Here is a 20,656-nt window from a genome sequence, read left to right as displayed (position 1 = left end):
GCACTTTGCCCACGGCAGAGCCCGCCTTCCTTACCAGCTTATTAAGACGTGAGGCGTCCCTCTTCTTAATGCTTCCTCCCCAACACGCCACCACAAAGAAGAGGGCGCTCTCCACAACTGACCTATAGAACATCTTCAGCATCTCACTACAGAATGACGCCAACCTTCTAAGGAAGTACAGTCGACTCTGTGCCTTCCTGCACAAGGCATCTGTGTTGGCAGTCCAGTCTAGCTTCTCGTCTAACTGTACTCCCAGATACTTGTAGGTCTTAACCTGCTCCACACATTCTCCATTAATGATCACTGGCTCCATATGAGGCCTAGATCTCCTAAAGTCCACCACCATCTCCTTGGTCTTGGTGATATTGAGACGCAGGTAGTTCGAGTTGCACCATATCACAAAGTCCTGTATCAGTTTCCTATACTCCTCCTCCTGTCCATTCCTGACACACCCCACTATGGCCGTGTCATCAGCGAATTTCTGCACATGGCAGGACTCCGAGTTATATTGGAAGTCTGATGTGTACAGGGTGAACAGGACCGGAGAGAGTACGGTTCCCTGTGGCGCTCCTGTGCTGCTGACCACCGTGTCAGACCTACAGTCTCCCAACCGCACATACTGAGGTCTATCTGTCAAGTAGTCCACTATCCAATCCACCATGTGAGAGTCTACTCCCATCTCCGTTAGTTTGTGCCTTAAGATCTTGGGCTGGATGGTGTTAAAGGCACTAGAGAAGTCAAGGAATGTAATCCTCACAGCACAACTGACCCCATCTAGGTGAGAGAGTGATTTGTGCAGCAAATTACAACCTACACCCGACAGTCCTCCGAGATAGCGACACCATCGAAAGCCCGACAATTACAGGATGGACATGACAAGGATTCTACGGGGTCTCCTAGAGACTAAAGTGAGAATTCCAGCGATGAAACAATAAGTTTGACAGTTATGTTAAAGCTTGCTCCAATAAAGACCAAGGGATACGCAAGACCGAAGATGACAATATTGCTAATCAATGTATTGACAAGCCAGTGGCAGATTCATTAATTGTTGCTCAAGCACTCAACAGTCTGCTGGAGGGCAGTAACTGCTTAGATGACTCTTAAGGGAGAACAACAAAGTGTTTCAAACTTTAAAGGAAGGAACATTGTATACAGCAATTGCATTAAGAATCCCTGTACGTCAATGAGAAACACATGACAGCATTCTTAATTCAAGAACATGGAGGCTGACGGTGTCCTATTGGTTATCACTTTGCCAAAGATTTGATTCTGTACACTGATGGCTCCTTGATGATTGAGAGAAGAATCTGAGTGGTTGTTTCTGGAACTGAAGTGCTGGTATCAGGAAGCATGGCTCCTGGTACCCCCACGCACCAGGCAGGACTAAAAGCTTTGACTGAAGGCTGTAAGCTGACAGAAGGAAGAACAACTAATAGCTATATTTCTCACTGATTAAAGCACTGAGGAAGATTGAAAGCATCAAGGCATGTGAGTGTTCAGTGCTGTCTACCAGCCTCTCGCTCATTGCTGCCGGAGAAGGTGTTTGCATGTGACGGTCTCTCGCTCCCTTACACTCGCTACTCCCGAAGGAAGGACCCTGCATTCAAGTGATCTCTCTCCTCCTCGACGCTGGTGGAAGATGGTTGGAGGACGATCTTTCTCTTTCTCGATGCTATTGGAGAATAGTTTAACAAATGCGGTTTGGGGATTGGACTGTAGTTCACATTCAGATGTCTTTTTCAGGGCTTTGAATCAAGGTGGCCAGCACTGAGCTGAACTGAATATGAACTCATCCATTTTTGTGTTTGATATTCTGTGTTTTCGCTCGTTCGTTTTGTTGTCATTTGCGTGGTTTGTTTCGTGTGTGTGTGTGGTGGGGGGGGCGGATGGAAGAATGAGTTAATGTTTTACTTTGAACAGGTTTCTTGGCTTTCTTTGTTTTGCGGGCTTCTGTGGAGAGACAAATCTTAGGTTTGCATACAGCATACGTACTTTCATAATAAGTATACTTTGAATTCTTTGAACTCATGGATGTTGTCCAACTGCTATCAGAAGTTGTATTAAAATGTAAAAGCCACTTCAAAGTGAATACAATGGAAAGCTGTGAAAGTGAATTTGGGGATGAAATTGCTGAAAGGGCAGTACAGGAAGAAGTTACAAAAGTACCAAGAATACACAGGGAACCCAGCAACTGGAATTATGGAAACAAAGTTGAACTCTGTATCACAGATGAACATACAAGATATCAGAGAATTGCAGGTCCAGTGCTCCAGACAGGAAAAGTGGTTCTGGATGGAGAATGGTGTGAGGTTAAACAGAGAAGTATAGAGATATGAAGAAATGTATGGTAACTCCAACTATAAGCTGCTTCCTGATCTGGCACAGCAGATACACTCCCTAGGACACATTAGAGTGGGGAAAATGATCGACAGGTTCTCCCAGTGGTGGAGGAATCCAAACTTCAAGGTGCAAGCTTGATAAACATTGGAAAGATGCATAACATCCCAGGAAACAAATCCTTGAGCAGCGGAAAAGTGTGTGCGTGCGTGCGTGCGTGCGTGTGTGTGTGTGTGTGTGTGTGTGTATATACACACACACACACACCTTCTGCCCAGGCTTGTGATGATCATCATCACCATTGTCCTTCAAGACAGATGGATGCCAACCATTTTGTAATATTCTGTTTGTATAATTGAGATGCATTCTCTATTGAGTTCAAGTTTATAGCTAAGAAGGGATGAGTGTTGTGTATTTAATATTTGAGTAATCTTGTATATATATGGTTTGATTCAGCATTCTTGTTTGTTTAAATAATTAACTACGTAAAAATATGTGAATTGTATACATCATCACTATACCACATGATAAGTGCATACCTCACTTAGACCCACATTTGCGGACTCCTGTGTCTTCCTTTGAATTAGTTTAAAGTTTTGAAGTTCAAAAACCTAACCATAACCAGCTGTATGATCTTGTGATCTTCTCTTGGCAAGCCATGTTGCTCAGGGTGACTACATTGAGGGAGGTCTGCCTTGCACTGCTGCTGCCAAGCCTCATGTAAGTTTAGAGCAAGATCCCATCAGCTGCCAGCCCTGGCTGTGCACAGTCTCTCAGATCACCATTGCCTCCTTTCAGTGGACCAACTCAACACTGCCCTGGTTGCCTGAGGTCCGTGATTGACACTGCAAATCATTCGCAAAGGCTCCAGTGCTGTAGGCGCATGCATCCTTCTGGCAAATAAACAGGCTTCAGGCGAGATTTCCCTGGAAATCCTTCTGTCATGAAATATTCCATGTCCGGACAGTCATACTTTCCAGCGTAGAGATTTTAGGTAGTTCGCAATAGTTTCACCAACTAAGCCAGCCACTTCCAATCCTGAAACAATTTAGCTACACACGATCTTCTCTTGACCCATAAGAGAATGCTTGTCCTTTCTCCTGTGAGGTTGAGCTTGTTCATGAGACCCACTGCTGTATTTCCTTGATCTAGGAAAACACAAGTGACCTCTGTTTTGTTCCCCTCCTTAGACTTCACTTGTGCTGAAACTATGGGAAGTTCGATACTAGGGACTACCCATTGCTGTGTCTGATTCTTTCACAGCTTGTTTTAATTCTGCACCCATTTTGTTAGAGTGAATATGAAATATGCTGGGATGCTTGCTACTGTACACCTTGCATGAAAGGTGCTTTCTGCAACCCTTCCCTTGTCCTGTACACTAACAGCCAAAGCAGACACCATTTTCCTTTAGGAAGGCAATCTTCCTAAGGGGGGGGGGTGGGGTGAGAAGCACCAGAGGGAGGCAATTGGTGGGCAAGGAGATAACCACCATCAATGTTGCCCTCAACCGCAATTCTTACATTTCACACACATCTGCTCTTACCCCATCCTCCTGCCACTCTACCAGGGATCGGGTTCCTCTTGTCCTCACCTACCACCCCACCAGCCTCTGCGTCCAGCATGTAATTCTCTGAAACTTCCACCACTTCCAACTGGATCCCACCACCAAACACATCTTCCCCTCTCCCTGACTTGCTGCTTTCTGCAGGGATCACTCTGTATGCAACTCTCTTGTCCATTCGTCTCTCCCCACTGACTTCCCTCCTGACACTTATCCTTGCAGGCGGAACAAGTGCTACACCTGCCCCTACACGTCCTCCCTCACTACCATTCAGGGCCCCAAACAGTACTTCCAGGTGAGGTGGTACTTCACCTGTGAGTCTTTTGGGGTCATATATTGTGTTCGGTGCTCCCAGTGCGGCCTCCTGTATATTGATGAAACCCTATGTTGATTGGGAGACCGCCAGTTGTGATGACTCATGATGTATTATTGACAATCACAAATATTACATTTCAACAAAGCACCTGTCATGTAATAAGAAATTGTCTAAGTTCATAGAATAATATGTTCTTTATGTGCAGAAATGGAGCCTACACCTCTTTTCCATGTAATTGTTTAGGATCTTGCTATTTAGGGTATGTTTTTACTGCCATGAGACATATACACACCTCACCTTTACCTGCTGAGTCTAGAAGTAAATGAGACATTTCAGAAGGAAAATCATGTTGCATCAATTTTATTCCCTTGTTTTGGTGTTGCAAGGAGTACAAGAAATATTAAAATGGTGTTGCAGCCTTAGAAAGAGTAAGCTATGGCAATGCTGATGTCTTTGGAAATGTAACCACAGAAATGGTCACCATGCATAAGCTGGTTCTTCAAAACTGCATGGCGTTAGATTTTTTCTTAGCAGTTACAGGGGGAAAGTATGCATTTATAGGAAAGAAGTCTTTCACTTTCAAACCTGACAAGTCTGAAGATATAACTAATTTGGCTGATCATATTTGTAAAAAAGTTAAAGTCTGTCCCAAGCCTTATAGGCTCATCAGGCTGGTGCTTATGCCGGTTTCCATGGCATGAAGCGACTGAGAGTACGAGACTCCCCCCCCCCCCCCCCCGATAGGATGCCAGTCTATCGCGAAGTTAACCCCAGCATTTTGCCCGTACCCATTTTCAGCTGGGTGGACTGGAGCAATGTGTGGTTAAGTGCCTTGCTCAAGGACACAATACGCTGCCTCTGTTGGGGCTCGAGCTCACAACCTTCACATCACTAGTCCAACGCCGTAACCACTTGACCACACGCCACACAGTATTTGTAAAGAAGCAGCTAAATCAATCTGATGGATGGGATATCTTTAGCTGGATTAATTCCAGTCCCAGAAGCTGGGCTAACTCAATATTACAAGTCATATTATTTATACTAAGATGCTTTATTACAATTTTTACTTGTTTAAAGGCAATCACTAACAGTTCAAACTTGCTACCTTCTAATCTACCTAACCATGACATAATATTTTGAATATTTTGAAGAATATGCAGTATTCATGTTTTATTATTTTACAACATTGAATCACAGTGGATTTAATTCGGCTTTTTTTACATGGATCAACAGAAAAAGACTTTCATATCAAAGTGAATACCAATCTCTGCAAAGTGATATAAATTAATTACAAATAGAAAACAGGACACACATTGATTGCATAAATATTATTCGCTTCCTTTAATATGACACACCAAATCATCACTGATGCAGCAAATTGGTTTTAAAAGTCACATAATTAGTTATTTGGAGATCTGTTTTTGAGACCTATGTGTAGTCAAAATGCTTCAATTGATTGCAGTAAAATATACCTGTATCTGAAAGTTTCAACTGCTGGTGAGTCAATATCCTGGCAAAAACTACACCATGAAAACAAAAGAACACTCCAAGCCATGAAAAGGTTATTGAAAAGCACAAGTCAGGAGATGGATACAAGAAAATTTCCAAGTCACTGAATATCCTTTGGAGTACAGTTAAGTCAACTATCAAGAAATAGAAACAATATGGCACAGCTGTAAATCTGCCTAAAGCAGGCTGTCCTCAAAAACTGAGTAACTGTGCAAGAAGGGGACTAATGAGAGGCCACCATGAGACCTATATCAACTCTGGAGGAGTTACAAGCTTTAGTGGCTGAGATGGGAGAGACTGCACATACAACAAGTGTTGCCCAGGTGCTTTACCAGTCAGCATACACAAAATGCTAGAGGAACTCAGCAGGCCAGGCTGGATCTATGGAAAAGATGGGTGAGTGGCAAAGAGAAAGCCACTGTTGAAAAAACTCACATGAAATCTCGGCAGGAGTTTGCGAGAAGGCATGTGGAAGACTCTGAAACCTGCTGGAAGAAGGTTCTATGGTCTGATGAGACCAAAATCGAGCTTTGTGGCCATTAGGCTAAGTGCTATGTTATGCGCAAACCAAACATCGCACATCCCTAAACTAGTACACTACCCCTACTGTGAATCATGGTGGTGGCTACATCCTGCTGTGGGGATGCTTCACTGCAGCAGGCTCTGGAAGGCTTGTGAAGGTAGAGGGTAAAATGAATGCAGCAAAATACAGGGAAATGCTGGATGAAAACCTGATGCAGACTGCAAGAGGACTGTGACTTGGGAGATTTGTTTTCCAGTGACAATGACCCCAAGCACAAAGCCAAAGATATATAGGAATGCCTTAAAAACAATAAAGTTAATGTCCTGGAGTGGCTAAGTCAGACCTCAGTCCAACTGAGAATTTGTGGCTGGTCTTGAAAAGGGCTGTTCACTCACAATCCCTATGCAATCTGACAGAACATGAGCAGTTTTAAAAGAAGAATGGGAAAAATTGCAGTGCTCAGGTATGGAGACCTATCTACACAGACTCAAGGCTTTAATTGCTGTCCAAGGTGCATCTACTAAATACTGACTTGAAGAGGGTGACTACTTATGCAATTAATTATTTTGAGTTCTATATCTATAATTAATTTAGATCACCTAGTAGAGATCTGCTTTCATTTTGACATGAAAGAGTTGATCAGTGTAAAAGAAAAACCAAATAAAATACATTGTGATTCACTGTTGTAAAACAATAAAACATGAAATCTTTCGGGGGGGGGGGGGGGTGAATACCTTTTATAGGCACTGTATACTCTTTGATATTTAACAACCTAAGTAGTTTTTTGATTAGTTAATACATAACATATACAGCATGTTTTTGTTCCTCTCATTTGTCAAATGTAATGATTCTAAATGTGTGATTTGGAATCAAAGGGTAGGGTTGTCGGCTCCAACTGTTTAATTCTATGATTAGACTATTTAATTGTCCCAATGGCTAAATATTTTAATTCTGATTCCCATTCCCCTTCTGACATATTGGTCCATGGCCTCCTCTTGGGCCATGATGAAGCTACCCTCAGGGAGGAGGACCAATCTTTAATATTCTATCTGGATAGCCTCCAACCTGATGGCATGAATATCAATTTTTTCTTGTGGTAAAAAAAATTCCTCCCCCCTCCACTCTTATTCTATTCCCAACTCTGGCCACTTACCTCTTCTTAGCTGCCCCTCCCCCCTCGACTTGCCCTTAATCTTTCTCCTGTGGTCAACCCTGCTGTCCTATCAGATTTCTTCCTCTCCAGCCCTTTATTTTTCATACCCACCCAGCTTCACCTATCACCTTCTAGCTATCCTCCTTTCCCTCTTCCCCCCCCCCCACCTTTATATACTGACGTCTTCCCCCTGCCTTTCCAGTCCTGAAGAAGGACATCGGCCTGAAATATCAACCGTTCATTCATTTCTATAGATGCTGCCCGGCCTGCTGAGTTCTTCCAGCAATTTGTAAGTAGTAAGACCCCCTCTCTCTGTTCTGTTCCTGTTTGTTCTCTCAACTCCTAGTAAAACGGTTGTGAAACAACAAGTATTATGCCTCATTCTGGACTTTTAAAGGAACTATGGATTTAAAGACAGAATCCAACATGACTAACAGATTAACTGGTGTACAGCGTTAATATAAAATGATTGATGAGGCTATCAACTATTCCCAGAAAATGTTTTGTCATTTTCAATACTTTACAATATATAAGCATATACTCAGTGGCCATTTTATTAGGTACCTCCTGTACCTAATAAAGTGGCCAGTGATGTATATTGGTGGCTTTCTACTGTTGAAGCCCATCTATTTCAAGTTTCAACATGCTGTACATTCAGAGATGCTCTTCTGTTGTAGTGATTAGTTACTATTACAGTTGTCTTCCTGTCAGCTTGAACCATTGTGGCTGTTCTGCTCTGACTTCTCACACTAACAAGGCGGTTTCACCCACAGAACTGCTACTCACTAGTTTTTACTTCACACCATTCTCCGCAAACTCCAGCATCTGCAGAATCTCTGTTGTTCATGAAAACAACCCTACCCTCTTTAGTTAATCCATAATCCTAAAGAATCAATTTGATAAATTCCTTGTCTCTTTTTATAAAATCAAGGTCTTGTAGGCCTTCTAACCACTTTCTCAACTTTGAACAAATCACCATGGGTTTCTGTACTTGTTATACGCAACTGTGCTCTTTTTTCATTCTTACCAAAATATAACGATTTTTTGTTTCCCTGTACTTAATATCATATGCCAGCTGTCCAACAATTCCACCATCGTATTTGAAATTTGTTACTATCAAAGAGTCATAGAGACATTCAAAATGTTCTGTCCACAAACAAGAGAAAACCTGCAAATGCTGGAAATCTGAGCAGCACACACAAAATGCTGGTGGAACTCAGCAGGCCAGGCAGCATCTATGAAAGAAAGTGCAGTCAACGTTTCAGGCCAAAACCCTTCAGCAGCACTGGAGAAAAAAAGCTGAGGAGGAAATTTGCAAAGTGGGGGCAGGGGAGAGAGAAATGCCAGGTGATAGGTAGAACTTGGAGGGCAAGGGATGAAGCAAAGAGTTAAGAAGTTGGTTGGTGAAAGAGACAGAAGGCCATGGAAGAAAGAAAAAAGGCTTGGGGGCGGGTGGGGGGAACATTACTGGAAGTTTGAGAAATCGATGTTCATGCCAATAGGTTGAAGGCTACCCAAATGGAATATAAGGTGTTGTTCCACCAACCTAGGTGTGGCCTTATCCCTACAGTGGAGGAGGCCATGGATGGACATATCGGATTGGGAATGGGAAGTGGAATTAAAATGGGTGGCTACTGGGAGATCCTGCTTGTTCTGGCAGACAAAGCGCAGATGTTTGATGAAGTGGTCTCCTAATTTACATTGGGTCTCACCGATATACAGGGGGCCACACCAGGAGCACCGAACACAGTAAATGACCCCAACAGACTCACGGGTGAAGTGTCGCCTCACCTGGAAGGTCTGTTTAGGGGCCCGGATGGTAGTGAGGGAAGAGATGTAGGGGTAGATGTAGCACTTGCTCCACTTGCAAAGATAAGTGTCGGGAGGGACGTCAGTGGGGAGGGACGAATAGACAAGGGAGCGCGTATGGAGCCATCCGAGTGGATGTCGTTTCTTTCTGGAATGAAGGAGACGTCCTCCTTTTTAAAAGAAAGGGGCTTGCCTTACTCCACTATCAATACTGCCCTCAATTGCATCTCTTCCATTTCACACACATCTGCTCTTATCCTATCCTACCGCCACCTTACCAGGGATAGGGTTCTCTTGTCCTTACCTACCACTCCATCAGCCTGACTGTGCTTTTTTCCATAGATGCTGCCTGACCTGCTGAGTTCCTCCAGCATTTTGTAACTCATTGAGTCCATCGTGTCTGGTCCAGCATTCCAACAAGACTGATTTATTATCCTCTTCAACTCCATTCTTCTGACTAATCAAGACCTTATCAACATCTACTTTAAATAAACCCAGCGACTTGGGTTCCACAACTGTCTGTGGCAATGAATTCTCAGAGACACCACCCTCTGGCCAAAGATATTCCTCCTCATCTCTTTTCTAAATGGATGCCCTCAATTCTGAGTTCTTGTGCTCTGATCCTGGACACCCCCACTTTAGAAAACATCCCCTCTGCACCCTCTCTGTCTAGGCCTTTCAACATTCTACTGGTTTCCAATGAGATTCCACCCCCCCCTCCCCATTCTCCTAAACATCAGCAAGTACAGTACCAGACCCATCAAAAGCACCTCATACATTATTCCCTTCATTTCCTCAGTTATTCTTGTGAATTTTCTCTGAGCCCTCTCAGATGCCAGCACACCTTTTCTTAGATAAGGGGCTCAAAAGAGCTCATGTTACTCCAAGTGGATCAGACTAATGCCTTATAAAGTCTCACCCCATTCCATCCTTGCTTTTATATTCTAGTCCTTGTGAAAGGAATGCTAGCACTGCATTTGTCTTTCCTAGTGAATCCAGTCAGGAAATCTGAGGTGTGGGGAGAGTGTCTCTGAACTAAATACCTCCAAACACAGCCTAAACCTTGGGATAGGCTGCTCCACCCATCAATCTGTCCCAACCCTCATCTGAATTCATCTTCATTTAGAGGAGCCCGAAAAACAGGAGTTGGCCACTCAGCCCCTCAACCTATCTCTGGATTGCTGCCTGTGACACACACCACCGAGGGTGAAGAATAGTATGATTGGCAGATGAGTGTGTGGCTGAGGAATTGGTGCAGGGGCATGGTTTCAGATTTCTGGATCATTAGGATCTCTTCTGGGTAAGTTATCTGTACAAAAAGAATGGTTTACACCTGAACCTGAGAGAGACCGATACCCTTACGGGCAAGTTTGCTAGAGCTGTTAGAAAGGGTTTAAACTAATTGGGGGGGGTGGTTGGGAAGTGGTGTGCTAGGGCTGAGGATGGGACAGTTGATATACAAATAGATGAAGTGTGTGGTTAGGCTGTGAGGAAGGACCGTCAGATGATTGGATAAAATAGCAGTCATTGGACTGAGGAGCTGTAACATAGGACAAAATTGAAAGGGGTGATGAATACAGGACTGAAGGTGATATGTATTAATGCACACAGTTTATGAAATAAAGTAAATAATCTTGTAGTGCAGTTAGAGATTGGCAGTTATGACTGAGTCGCTGCTGAGGGAAGATTATAGCTGGGAGCCTAACATCCAAGGATGCATTGTATTGAAAGGACAGGCAGGTAGACAGAGGTGATAGGGTGGCTCTGTTAGAAAAAACAATTAAATCACATCCTTAGCTGGGCATAGGATCAGAAGACGTAGGATCTTTGTGGGTAGAGTTAAGAAAATGCAAGGGTAAAAGGACCCTGATGGGAGTTATATACAGGTTTCCAAACACTAGCCAGGATGTGAGGTACAAATTACACCAGAAGATAGAAAAGGCATGTAAAGAGATCAATGGTATGATAATCTAGCATCAAACTAATTTTCCCAATTTATCTGCATACTTAGGTGCTAGATCCCCAGAGAGATAACTTGTAGAGTGCCTATGAGAAGGCCTTTAAGGGCAGCTTGTGGTTTAGACCACTAGGGGATGGGTTATTTTGGATTGGGTGTTCTGTAATGAATCAGATTTGATTAGTGAGCTCAAAGTAAAAGAGGCAGTGATCATAATACAATAGAATTCACCCTGCAGTTTGAAAGGGAGAAGATAAAGTCAGATGCATCAGTATCACAGTGGAGTAAAGGGAATTACAGAGGCATGAAAGAGTAGCAGGTCAAAGTTGATTGGAAGGGAATGGCAGAACAGAATTAGCTGGAGTTTCTGGGAGCAATACGGAAGGTTCAGGGTAGATACATCCCAAAGAAGACTAAGTATTCTAGAGGCATGATGAGGCAACTGTGGCTGACAAGAGAAGTCACACGGCATAAAAGCAAAAGAAAGGGCATATTATATAGCAAAAATTAGTGGGAAATTAGAAGATTGTGAACTTTTTAAAAACCAACAGAAGGGCTGGCCAAAGAATCTGATGGGACTAAACATTTCAATTCCCATTTCCATTCCTATTCCGACTTGTCGGTTTATGGCTTCCTCTTGTGCCAAGGTGAGGATGGAGAAGCAACACCTTATATTCTCTCTGCTTAGTGTCCAACCTGGTGGGATGAATATTTATTTCTCCTTCTGGTAAACAAATTTCATTTCCCCCTTCCACTACTCCCCACTCTGACCTTATACTTCTCAGCTGCCTATTGCTTTCCCCTGTACCCCCTCCCTCCTTCCTCTTTTCCAATGATCCACTCTCCTCTCTTATCTGATTCTTTCTTCTCCAGCCCTTGACCTTTCCCACCCACTTGGCCTCACCTATTGCCATCCAGCTAGCCTCTTTCCTCTCCCTCCACCTTTTTATTCTGGCATCTTCCACACTCCTTCTCAGTCCTGGAGAAGTGTCTTGGCCTGGAACATGGACTATTCTTTTTCCATTGATGCTGCCTAACCTGCTGATCCCTCCAGCATTTTGTGTGCATTACTTAAACAAATGTATATTGTTTTAATCAGATCTGTCTTTGCTTATGGCTCAGCCTTATAGAACATAGAACATAAAACATAGAATAGTACAGCACAATACAGACCCTTCGGCCCACAATGTTGTGCTGACACTTAAAACCTGCCTGCCATATAACCCCCCACTTCAAATTCCTCCCTATACCTGTCTAACAGGCTCTTAAATTTCACTAGTGTATCTGCCTCCACTACTGACTCAGGCAGTGCATTCCATGCATCAACCACTCTTTGAGTAATAGCCCCTATATAAAGCTCAAACTCAAGTACTGATATTATGTAGTGCTTTTACATCATCCCCGATTTTGGCATTACTGGTAGAGATGGGTGAAGTACCTTTACGTCTGCACAGTAACAGTTAGCAATGGCTTATTGTGTTAATGTAAGAGGACGTAAAGTTGCTCATCCAATATCAGCAACATTTTATTCGGATAGGCACATGTAAGCTTTGTACTCTCAGAATTTCACTTCTCAAGGTCTCCAGCTTAGCAGGTTGGGAACATTGCATTTGTAAGATCCTCAGTTTGGGAAATGAACGGGCAAAAATTTTGGGTTATTTAATGTGGATTATGGTCCCTCTTTGTGCCACTCCTCCATAGTTTTTACCCCTTGCCTATGGTTGATGTAAGCCTTCATGAAAAGATCAACATGAAGATTGATTGCATATCAACGGCACAATATGTGCAATATATACAAATCAGATATTATGGAATCCTGCATATCCGCACAGCTTATGTTCCACAGGTGACTATTAAGAAAAGATTATCAGATTATCAGTATTCCTGTCTGAGATGGTGAAGAAACTGCAGCATATATTGTCTAAATGCGGTTCCTATGAGGTGTAAAAAGAAATATCTAATTGCTAAATTGAGATCTTTGCGGCAGACGGAATCTAACATGGAAAGTTTATTCGGTTAGCACTGCCATTATAATGAATAGAAGTACGCGTTTGACTTTTTTGATATTATTTGAGGTTCTTTTTTGAGGGGGCGGAATTTAGTGGATGTACTTCGTGTCTCTGCTCCACACTCCAACTCAGTAGGTGGCGGTAATGCACCTGATTTTGCTCTGCTAACCGCCATTAAACATTACCAGAAGAAGCAGAAGAAGAAGAAGGTAGGAGCGGGTCTCTGGGCGGGGGTTTCATCAGCATCAGCGTCCGCACTGCGACAGAGGGACAATAGCCGCGAGCTCCGGACACACCGTGGGCCCGCATCCCGGGACAGTGCCGGTACTTTCCCTTTGCACCTGAACTGGAGGGGAGAACTAATATCCTAGCGGGAAGGTTTGCTAGCGCTGCCCGGGGGTGGTGGTTTAAACTCGGGTTCCAGGGGGATGGGAACCTGAGTGCCAGAACATATAGTGGAGACAGATGTTGTTGAGACCTCAGACAAAGTCAGGAATCAAAGGGCTGTGCGACTATTGTTTTGAGCTGCGTGTATTTCAATACAATAAGTATTGCAGGAAAGACAGGGTATGGATCAATGTCTGGAATTGTGATTTTGTAGACATTAGTGAGACTTGGATGCAGGAGGGGCGGACTGGCAGCTCAGTATTCCGGGATTCCGTTGTTTTAGACGCGATACAACGGGAGGGATTAAAGGAGGATGAGTGGCGTTACACGTTAGGGAAAATGTCAAGGAAGACTGGAGAACTGGTCTAGTAATCATTTATGGGTGGAATTGAGGAATATTTTTAAAACGTATGACTGCGTTAATGGGAATACATTATAGACGACCTAACAGTCCGCGGGATTGAAAGGAACAAATTTGTGGAGATCCAGACTGTTGCAAGAGACATAAGGTTGTGATAGTAGGTGATTTTAACTTTCCACATATTGACTGGGAAAAGGACGAGGTGGGATAGAGTTTATCAAAAGTGTTCAAGAAAATGTCCTCAATCAGTACATAGCAGTCCCAACAAGAAAGCATGCAATACTTGATCTCCTATTAGAGAATGAGACAGGCAGGTGATAGAAGTTTGTGTAGGTGAACACTTTGTATCCAGTGATCATAATGCCATTAAGTTTTAAAGTAAATATGCAAAAAGATAGGTCTAGGCCGAGGGCTGAGATTCTAAATTGTAAAAAATAAGGCCAAATTTGATGGTATCAGGAAGGATCTAACAAGTGCGGACTGGGACAGGTGGTTTTCTGGCAAAGGCGGACCTGGTAAGTGGGAGGCCTTCAAGAGTGAAATTTTGAGAGTACAAAGCTTATATGTGTCTGCCAGAATAAAAGGTAAAGCTAATAGATCTAGGGAACCTTGGTTTTCAAGACATGTTGAGGCCATGGTTCAGAAAAAGAAGGAAGTGCAGAGCAGGCACAGACTGGTAGGAACAAAGGAGGTTCTTATGGAGTTCAAGAAATGCAAGAAAACACTTTAGAAATAAATCGGGAGGGCTAAAAGAAGGCATGAGGTTGCCGCAGGTGACAAGGAGTAGGAGAATCCTAAGGGATTCTACAGATATATTAAGAGCGAAACAATTGCAAGGGGCAAAATTGGGCCACTGGAAGGTTAGAATGGCAATTGATTGTGGAGCCAAATGAAATGGGGGAGATCTTAAATTGGATTTTTTGCATTTTTATTTACTCAGGAGATAGACACAGAGTTTATAGAAGCAACAGTGAAGTCATGGACTCTATACAGATTGCAGAGGAGGAGGTGTTTGCTGTCTTGAGGCAAATTAGGGTGGATAAGTCAGTAGGTGTTCCCTTGGACCCTGTGTGAGGCAAGCCCAGAAATAGCAAGGGCCCTAGCAGTGGTATTTAAGCATCCTTAGCTACGAGGATTGGAGGATAGCTAATGTTGTTCCGCTGTTTAAGAAAGGTCCTAAAAATAAACCAGGAAATTATAGGCTGGTGAGCCTGATGTCAGTAGTGAGAAAATTATTGGAAGGTATTCTGAGGGATCAGATATGTGAGTATTTGGATAGACAGGGACAGATTAGGGATAGTCAACTTGACTTTGTGTGTGGTAGGTCATGTCTAACCAATCTTATAGAGTTTTCTGAGGAAGTTACCAGGAAAGTTGACGAAGGCAAAGCGGTGGATGTTGTCTAATGGACTTTAACAAGCATTTGACAAGGTCCCGCATGGGAGATTGATCAAGAAGGTTCAGTCGGTTGTCATTCAGGATGAGGTAGTAAATCGGATTAGACATTGGCTTTGTGGGAGAGGCCAGAGAGTGGTGGTAGAGGGTTGCCTCTGACTGGAGGCCTGTGACTAGTGGAGTACTGCAGGGACTGGTGCTAGGTCCATTATTATATAGATCATTGATATGGATGACAAATAATATATTTGTTAACTATATCAGCAAATTTATGCATGGCTCAAAGACTGGGGGTGTAGTGGACAGCGAGGAAGCCTGTCATAGCCTGTGAGGAATCTGCATCAGCTGGAAAAATGTGCTGGTAAATGGCAGATGGAATTTAATGCAGACAAGTGTGAGGTGCTGTACTTTGGTAGGACCAACCAGGGTAGGTCTAACACAGTGAACAGTAGGGCACTGAAGAATGCAGAAGAACAAAGGGATCTGGGAGTACAGGTCCATAATTCATTGCAAGTGGCAGCCGAGGTAGACAGCATCATAAGGGAAGCTTTGGGCAGATTTGCCTTCATAAATCAAAGAATTGTGCACGGGAGGTGGAATTTATGTTGAAGTTGTATGAGACATTGGTGAGGCCTAATTTGGAGTATTGTGTGCAGTTCTGGTCACCAACCCATGGGAAAGACGTAAATAGGGTTGAAAGTGCACAGCGGAATTCCACAAGGGTGTTGCCAGGACTGGAAGACCTGTGTTATAAGGAAAACTCAGGTCTTATAACCTTAGGACTTTATTCCTGGGAACTGAGGAGATTTGTTAGAGGTATACAACATTATGAGGGGTAGATAGAGTAAAAGCAAGCAGGCTTTTTCTACTGAGGTTGGATGGGAGTACAACTAGATGTCATGGTTTAAGGGTGAAAGGTTTAAGGGGAACATGATGGAAAACTGATTCACTGTGAAGGTGAGAGTGAGGAACGAGCTGCCAGCGTAAGTGGTGCATGTGAGCTCGATTTGAATATGTACACGAGTGGGAGGGGTCTGGAGTGCAATGGTCACGGCGCAGGTCACTGGTGGTAGACAGTTTAAATGGTTCAGTATGGCCTAGATAGGCTGAAGCTCATGTTTCTGTACTGTACTTTTCTATGACTCTGTGACTTTCTCTCAGCGCAAAGATCCATACCCGGGCTCCTGGGAGTTTTTGAGCATGCACATCGCTAGGGCTGTGGCTGAAGATGGATTTCTCGTTTAGTGACAGCGATTGGTGACACTTCCAGTGATCTCCCCCCCCACCCGCCAGTCGGTAGGGTATATTTAGAATCACAGGCGGAGGGAATGGGGGCAGATGAATTTCTCAGATGCTCCCAAACTCCAAATATCTAAAGCCAAGGATTAGGAACTCAGAACAAAAATGTGGCTCTAAGTCCATCTTGGTTGACCAGTCTACCTTCAAGTTACTGAAAATGAAATTTCCATAGGGATTGTTCCCACGTGATTCCTTTGTCCATTCATCCCTTCTTCCTAATCTTCTTCCCGTACTTGTAAGCAGCCTAAGTGCTACTCCTGCCCATTCACCTCCTCCCTCACCTCCATTCAGTCCTTCCAGTGAGGCAACATTTCACCTGCGAATCTGCTGGGCTCGTCTGTTGTGTCTGGTGCTCCCGGTGCGATCCTCTCTACAGTGGTGAGACCCGTCGTAAATCTGGGGAGTACTTTGTCGAGGACTTCCGCTCCATCCACCAAAATCAGAATTTTCCGGTGGCCAAACATTTAAATTCCCATTCCCATTTCCATTCCGACAGGTTGGTCCATGGTTTCCGTTTGCGCTAAGATGAGGTCACCCTCAGGATGGAGGAGCAGCGCCTGTATTCCGTCCGAGTAGCCTCCAACCTGATGGGAAAAGAAAATCCTTCCTCCCTGCCCTCTGCTTCTTTTCCCCACTCTGGCCTCTTACCACATCTACCTGCCTATCACCTCCTCCTCCTCTCTCCTATTGGATTTTTTCCTCTCCAGCCCTTTCCCCTTCCTACCCACCTGGCTTCACCTGGAACCTTCTAGTTTATCATCCTTCCCCTCCCCCACGTTCATATTCTGGCCATCGCCCGAAAGGTCATCACCTGAAACCTTGACTGTTCATTAATTTCCATACATTCTGCCTGACCTGCTGAGTTCCTCTACCATTTTGTGTGAGTTGTTTTGAGTTTCCAGTATATGCACACGTTCTCATGTTTCTGAAAATGTCATTTAGTGCTGCGTGAGAAAAAGGAACAAAACCCTCCCATCAGCTTTAGTTCTTGAAAAGATCACCATTGTTCCCCCTCCTGTTGTTCTGGGCCTTCCTACCCATGAGAGCATGTTTTATACCATTCTCACTGGGTAGATAATGATATCAAACACCTTTGTCCTGGTTAACAAGTGACTTGTAGCTTTCACATCACGAAGGTGTCACACTCCAATGAGAAAGACGACTGCCCCCACCCCCTCACCTTCATTGGCATTGCTGTCAGTCATCGGGGGGAGGGTGGGTTGGGACAGAGTAACTGGAAAACCTCTAGGAGCAGCCATGTGATATGTGTTCTTTGTAGTGCTGTGGGACATGATCAGAACTTGAAATAATACTAATGAAGGGAGACAAACTGAGCCAAGTCACAATTTGAAGACTGGTAGAAATGGCCCATTCTGATAGAGACAGATAAACAGTGAGACAATTTGATGGTCAGTCCAGAAGCCTGATCCGTGCCCAGTTAGAAGATGATTTGTTCCTCCAACCTTGCTGTAACAGTGTTGTGTCAGAGTTCACCATAGAGACTAAACTGATCTCATCTGAAATGCTGTCCTTCACCCATTGATGTCTTTTGTAAATCTTTTTACAGGTTAGAAACCCCAAAGAATTTTGAATGGGAATTCAAACACAGCAACATGTCGGTTTTGCTCTCTCAGTCCAGATATTTAAGGAGTGACCAGATATTTCCTTTGTGATACCAATATATCCGTTGTTGATCCTTGAAGATGAAGAAGTGTCTCATCCCAAATGAAAACGAGCTTTGTGTCTGAACTGAAGTTTTCTGTTGTAACTCAGTGAAATCCCACTGGAACCGGGGTGCTGAAGCACACCAGCATTTGTTCACTCGAGATCAGTTCTTCAACTACACAGGGATTGACTATGTCTGACTTCTGAATCGCCAGAGAACTGACTTCAGGGAGATATAATTCTCCTTTTCTCAGTGTGGGAAGGGATTCACTTGCTCAGCTGACCTGTAGACACACCGGTGAGTTCACAGTGGGGAGTGGACATTCACCTGCTCTGTGTGTGGGAGAGGTCATACAGCTTGAAGATCCATCAGGAAGTTCACACATTGAGAGGTCGTTCACCTACTCAGACCGTGGGAAGAGTTTCAGTCACTCAACCCACTGCAGACACACCAGTGAGTTCACAGAGGGGAGAGACCAGCCAGCTGTTTTGTGTGTGGGAAGATATTCACTCAGTCATGCGATCTGCTGACACCCGAGTGAGCTCAAACTCAGGAGAGGCTGTACAACTGCTCTGAATGTGGGAAGGGATTCACTCGGTCAACCTGCCTATAGACACACCAGTCGGTTCACACTGGGGAGAGGCTGTTCATCTGCTTAGCCTGTGGGAAGGGATTCACTCAATCATCTCTGAAGGTACATCAGCGAGTTCACACTGGGGGAAGGCCATTCATTTGCTCAGACTGTGGGAAGGGATTCATTTGGTCATCTGATCTATTGGCCTACAGGTCAGTTCACACTGGGGAGATGCCGTTTACCTGTTCCGTTCACCTGTTCAGTTCCACTTCCTTAGACTGTGGGAAGGGATTCACTCAGTCATCTCCACTGTTGGCACACCAGTCAGTTTACACTGGAGAGAGGCTATTCACCTACTCAGACTGTGGGAAGGGATTCTCTTCATCATCTGACCTATTGGCACACCAGTCAGTTCACACTGAGGAGAGTCTGTTCATCTGTTCAGATTGTGGGAAGGGATTTCCTCGGTCATTTCAACTGAAGCTACATCAGCAAGTTCACACTGGAGAGAGGACTTTCACTGACTCGGCCTGTGGGAAGGGGTTCACTCAGCCATCCAACCTACAGACACACCAGCAAGTTCAAACAGGAGAGAGGCAGTTCAACTGTTCTTTAAGTGGGAAGGAATTAACTCAGTCATCTCACCTACAGACACACCAGTCAGTTCACACTGGAGAAAGGCCGTTCACCTGCTTAGACTGTGGGAGGGGATTCACTCAGTCTCAACTGAAGGTACATCAGCAAGTTCACGCCGGGGAGAGGGCTTTGAGTGGAAAGGGATTCACTCAATCATCCGGCCTATTGTTACACCAGGCACTTCATACTGCGGAGTTCAGCTACTCAGACTGTGGGAAGGGATTCACTTTGTCATCTCAACTGAAGGTGCATCAGCGAGTTCACACTGCACCGAGGCCATTCACCTGCTCAGACTGTGGGAAGGGATTCACTCTGTCATCTCAACTGAAGGCACATCAGCGTGTTCACACGGCAGAGAGGCCGTTCACCTGCTCAGACTGTGGGAAGGGATTCACTCAGTCATCCAGCCTACAGATACACCAGTCAGTTCACACCGGAGTGAAACCGTTCACCTGCTCAGACTGTGGGAAGGGATTCACTCAGTCATCTGACCTACTGGCACACCAGCGAGTTCACACTGGGGAGAGGCCGTTCATCTGCTCAGACTGTGGGAGGCGATTCACACACTCATCCAACCTCCAGAGACATCAGTCTATTCACACTGGGGAGAAGCCGTTTACCTGCTCAGTCTGTGGGAAAGGATTCACTCAGTCATCTGACCTACTGGCACACCAGCGAGTTCACACAGGGGAGAAGCCATTCACCTGCTCAAACTGTGGAAAAGGATTCACTCAGTCATCTCAGCTGAAGGTACATCAACGAGTTCACACTGGAGTGAGGCCGTTTATCTGCTCAGACTGTGGGAAGGGATTCACTCGGTCATTTCAGCTGAACGTGCATCAGCGGGTCCACACCGGTGAGAGGCCATTCATCTGCTCTGAATGTGGGAAGGGATTCACTCAGTCATCCAACCTTGTGACACACTACCGAGTCCACACGAGATAAAAAGTTTAACTATCCTGCCTGCTGGATACTTAACCATCACAGTTGCTGAATTCAGAGGCAAGTTCAAAAGTGATCATTGGTGTTGAACTCTGCAATTACTGCTGCTAATCATCACACCCAGTTCTGCACCCTGGGCACTGGGCATGGGAGGAGTCTCTTCTGCTGGTGTTTATCTTTAATAAGACTGCAGTTTAATATTCTGCATGGAATAAACAAACT

The 20,656-nt window shown here is 44.4% G+C and overlaps 1 protein-coding gene across 1 annotated transcript in view; it reads left to right on the top strand.

Annotated features, from left to right (window-relative positions):
• The first annotated feature begins 13,335 nt into the window (after positions 1 to 13,335).
• The window catches only part of LOC140740168 (uncharacterized), a 37,671-nt gene continuing 30,350 nt past the window's right edge, over positions 13,336 to 20,656 (top strand). Inside the window, exons 1-2 of the mRNA XM_073069142.1 lie at positions 13,336 to 13,383; positions 18,184 to 20,375. Of these exons, the coding sequence (XP_072925243.1) occupies positions 19,088 to 20,375 (1,288 nt within the window). The 5' untranslated portion in view covers positions 13,336 to 13,383; positions 18,184 to 19,087. The remainder of the gene's footprint in view (positions 13,384 to 18,183; positions 20,376 to 20,656) is intronic.

This window comes from Hemitrygon akajei, chromosome 16 (assembly GCF_048418815.1).
Source record: "Hemitrygon akajei chromosome 16, sHemAka1.3, whole genome shotgun sequence".
NCBI classification, from domain to species: domain Eukaryota; kingdom Metazoa; phylum Chordata; class Chondrichthyes; order Myliobatiformes; family Dasyatidae; genus Hemitrygon; species Hemitrygon akajei.
This window is presented reverse-complemented; position numbering and strand designations above follow the sequence as displayed.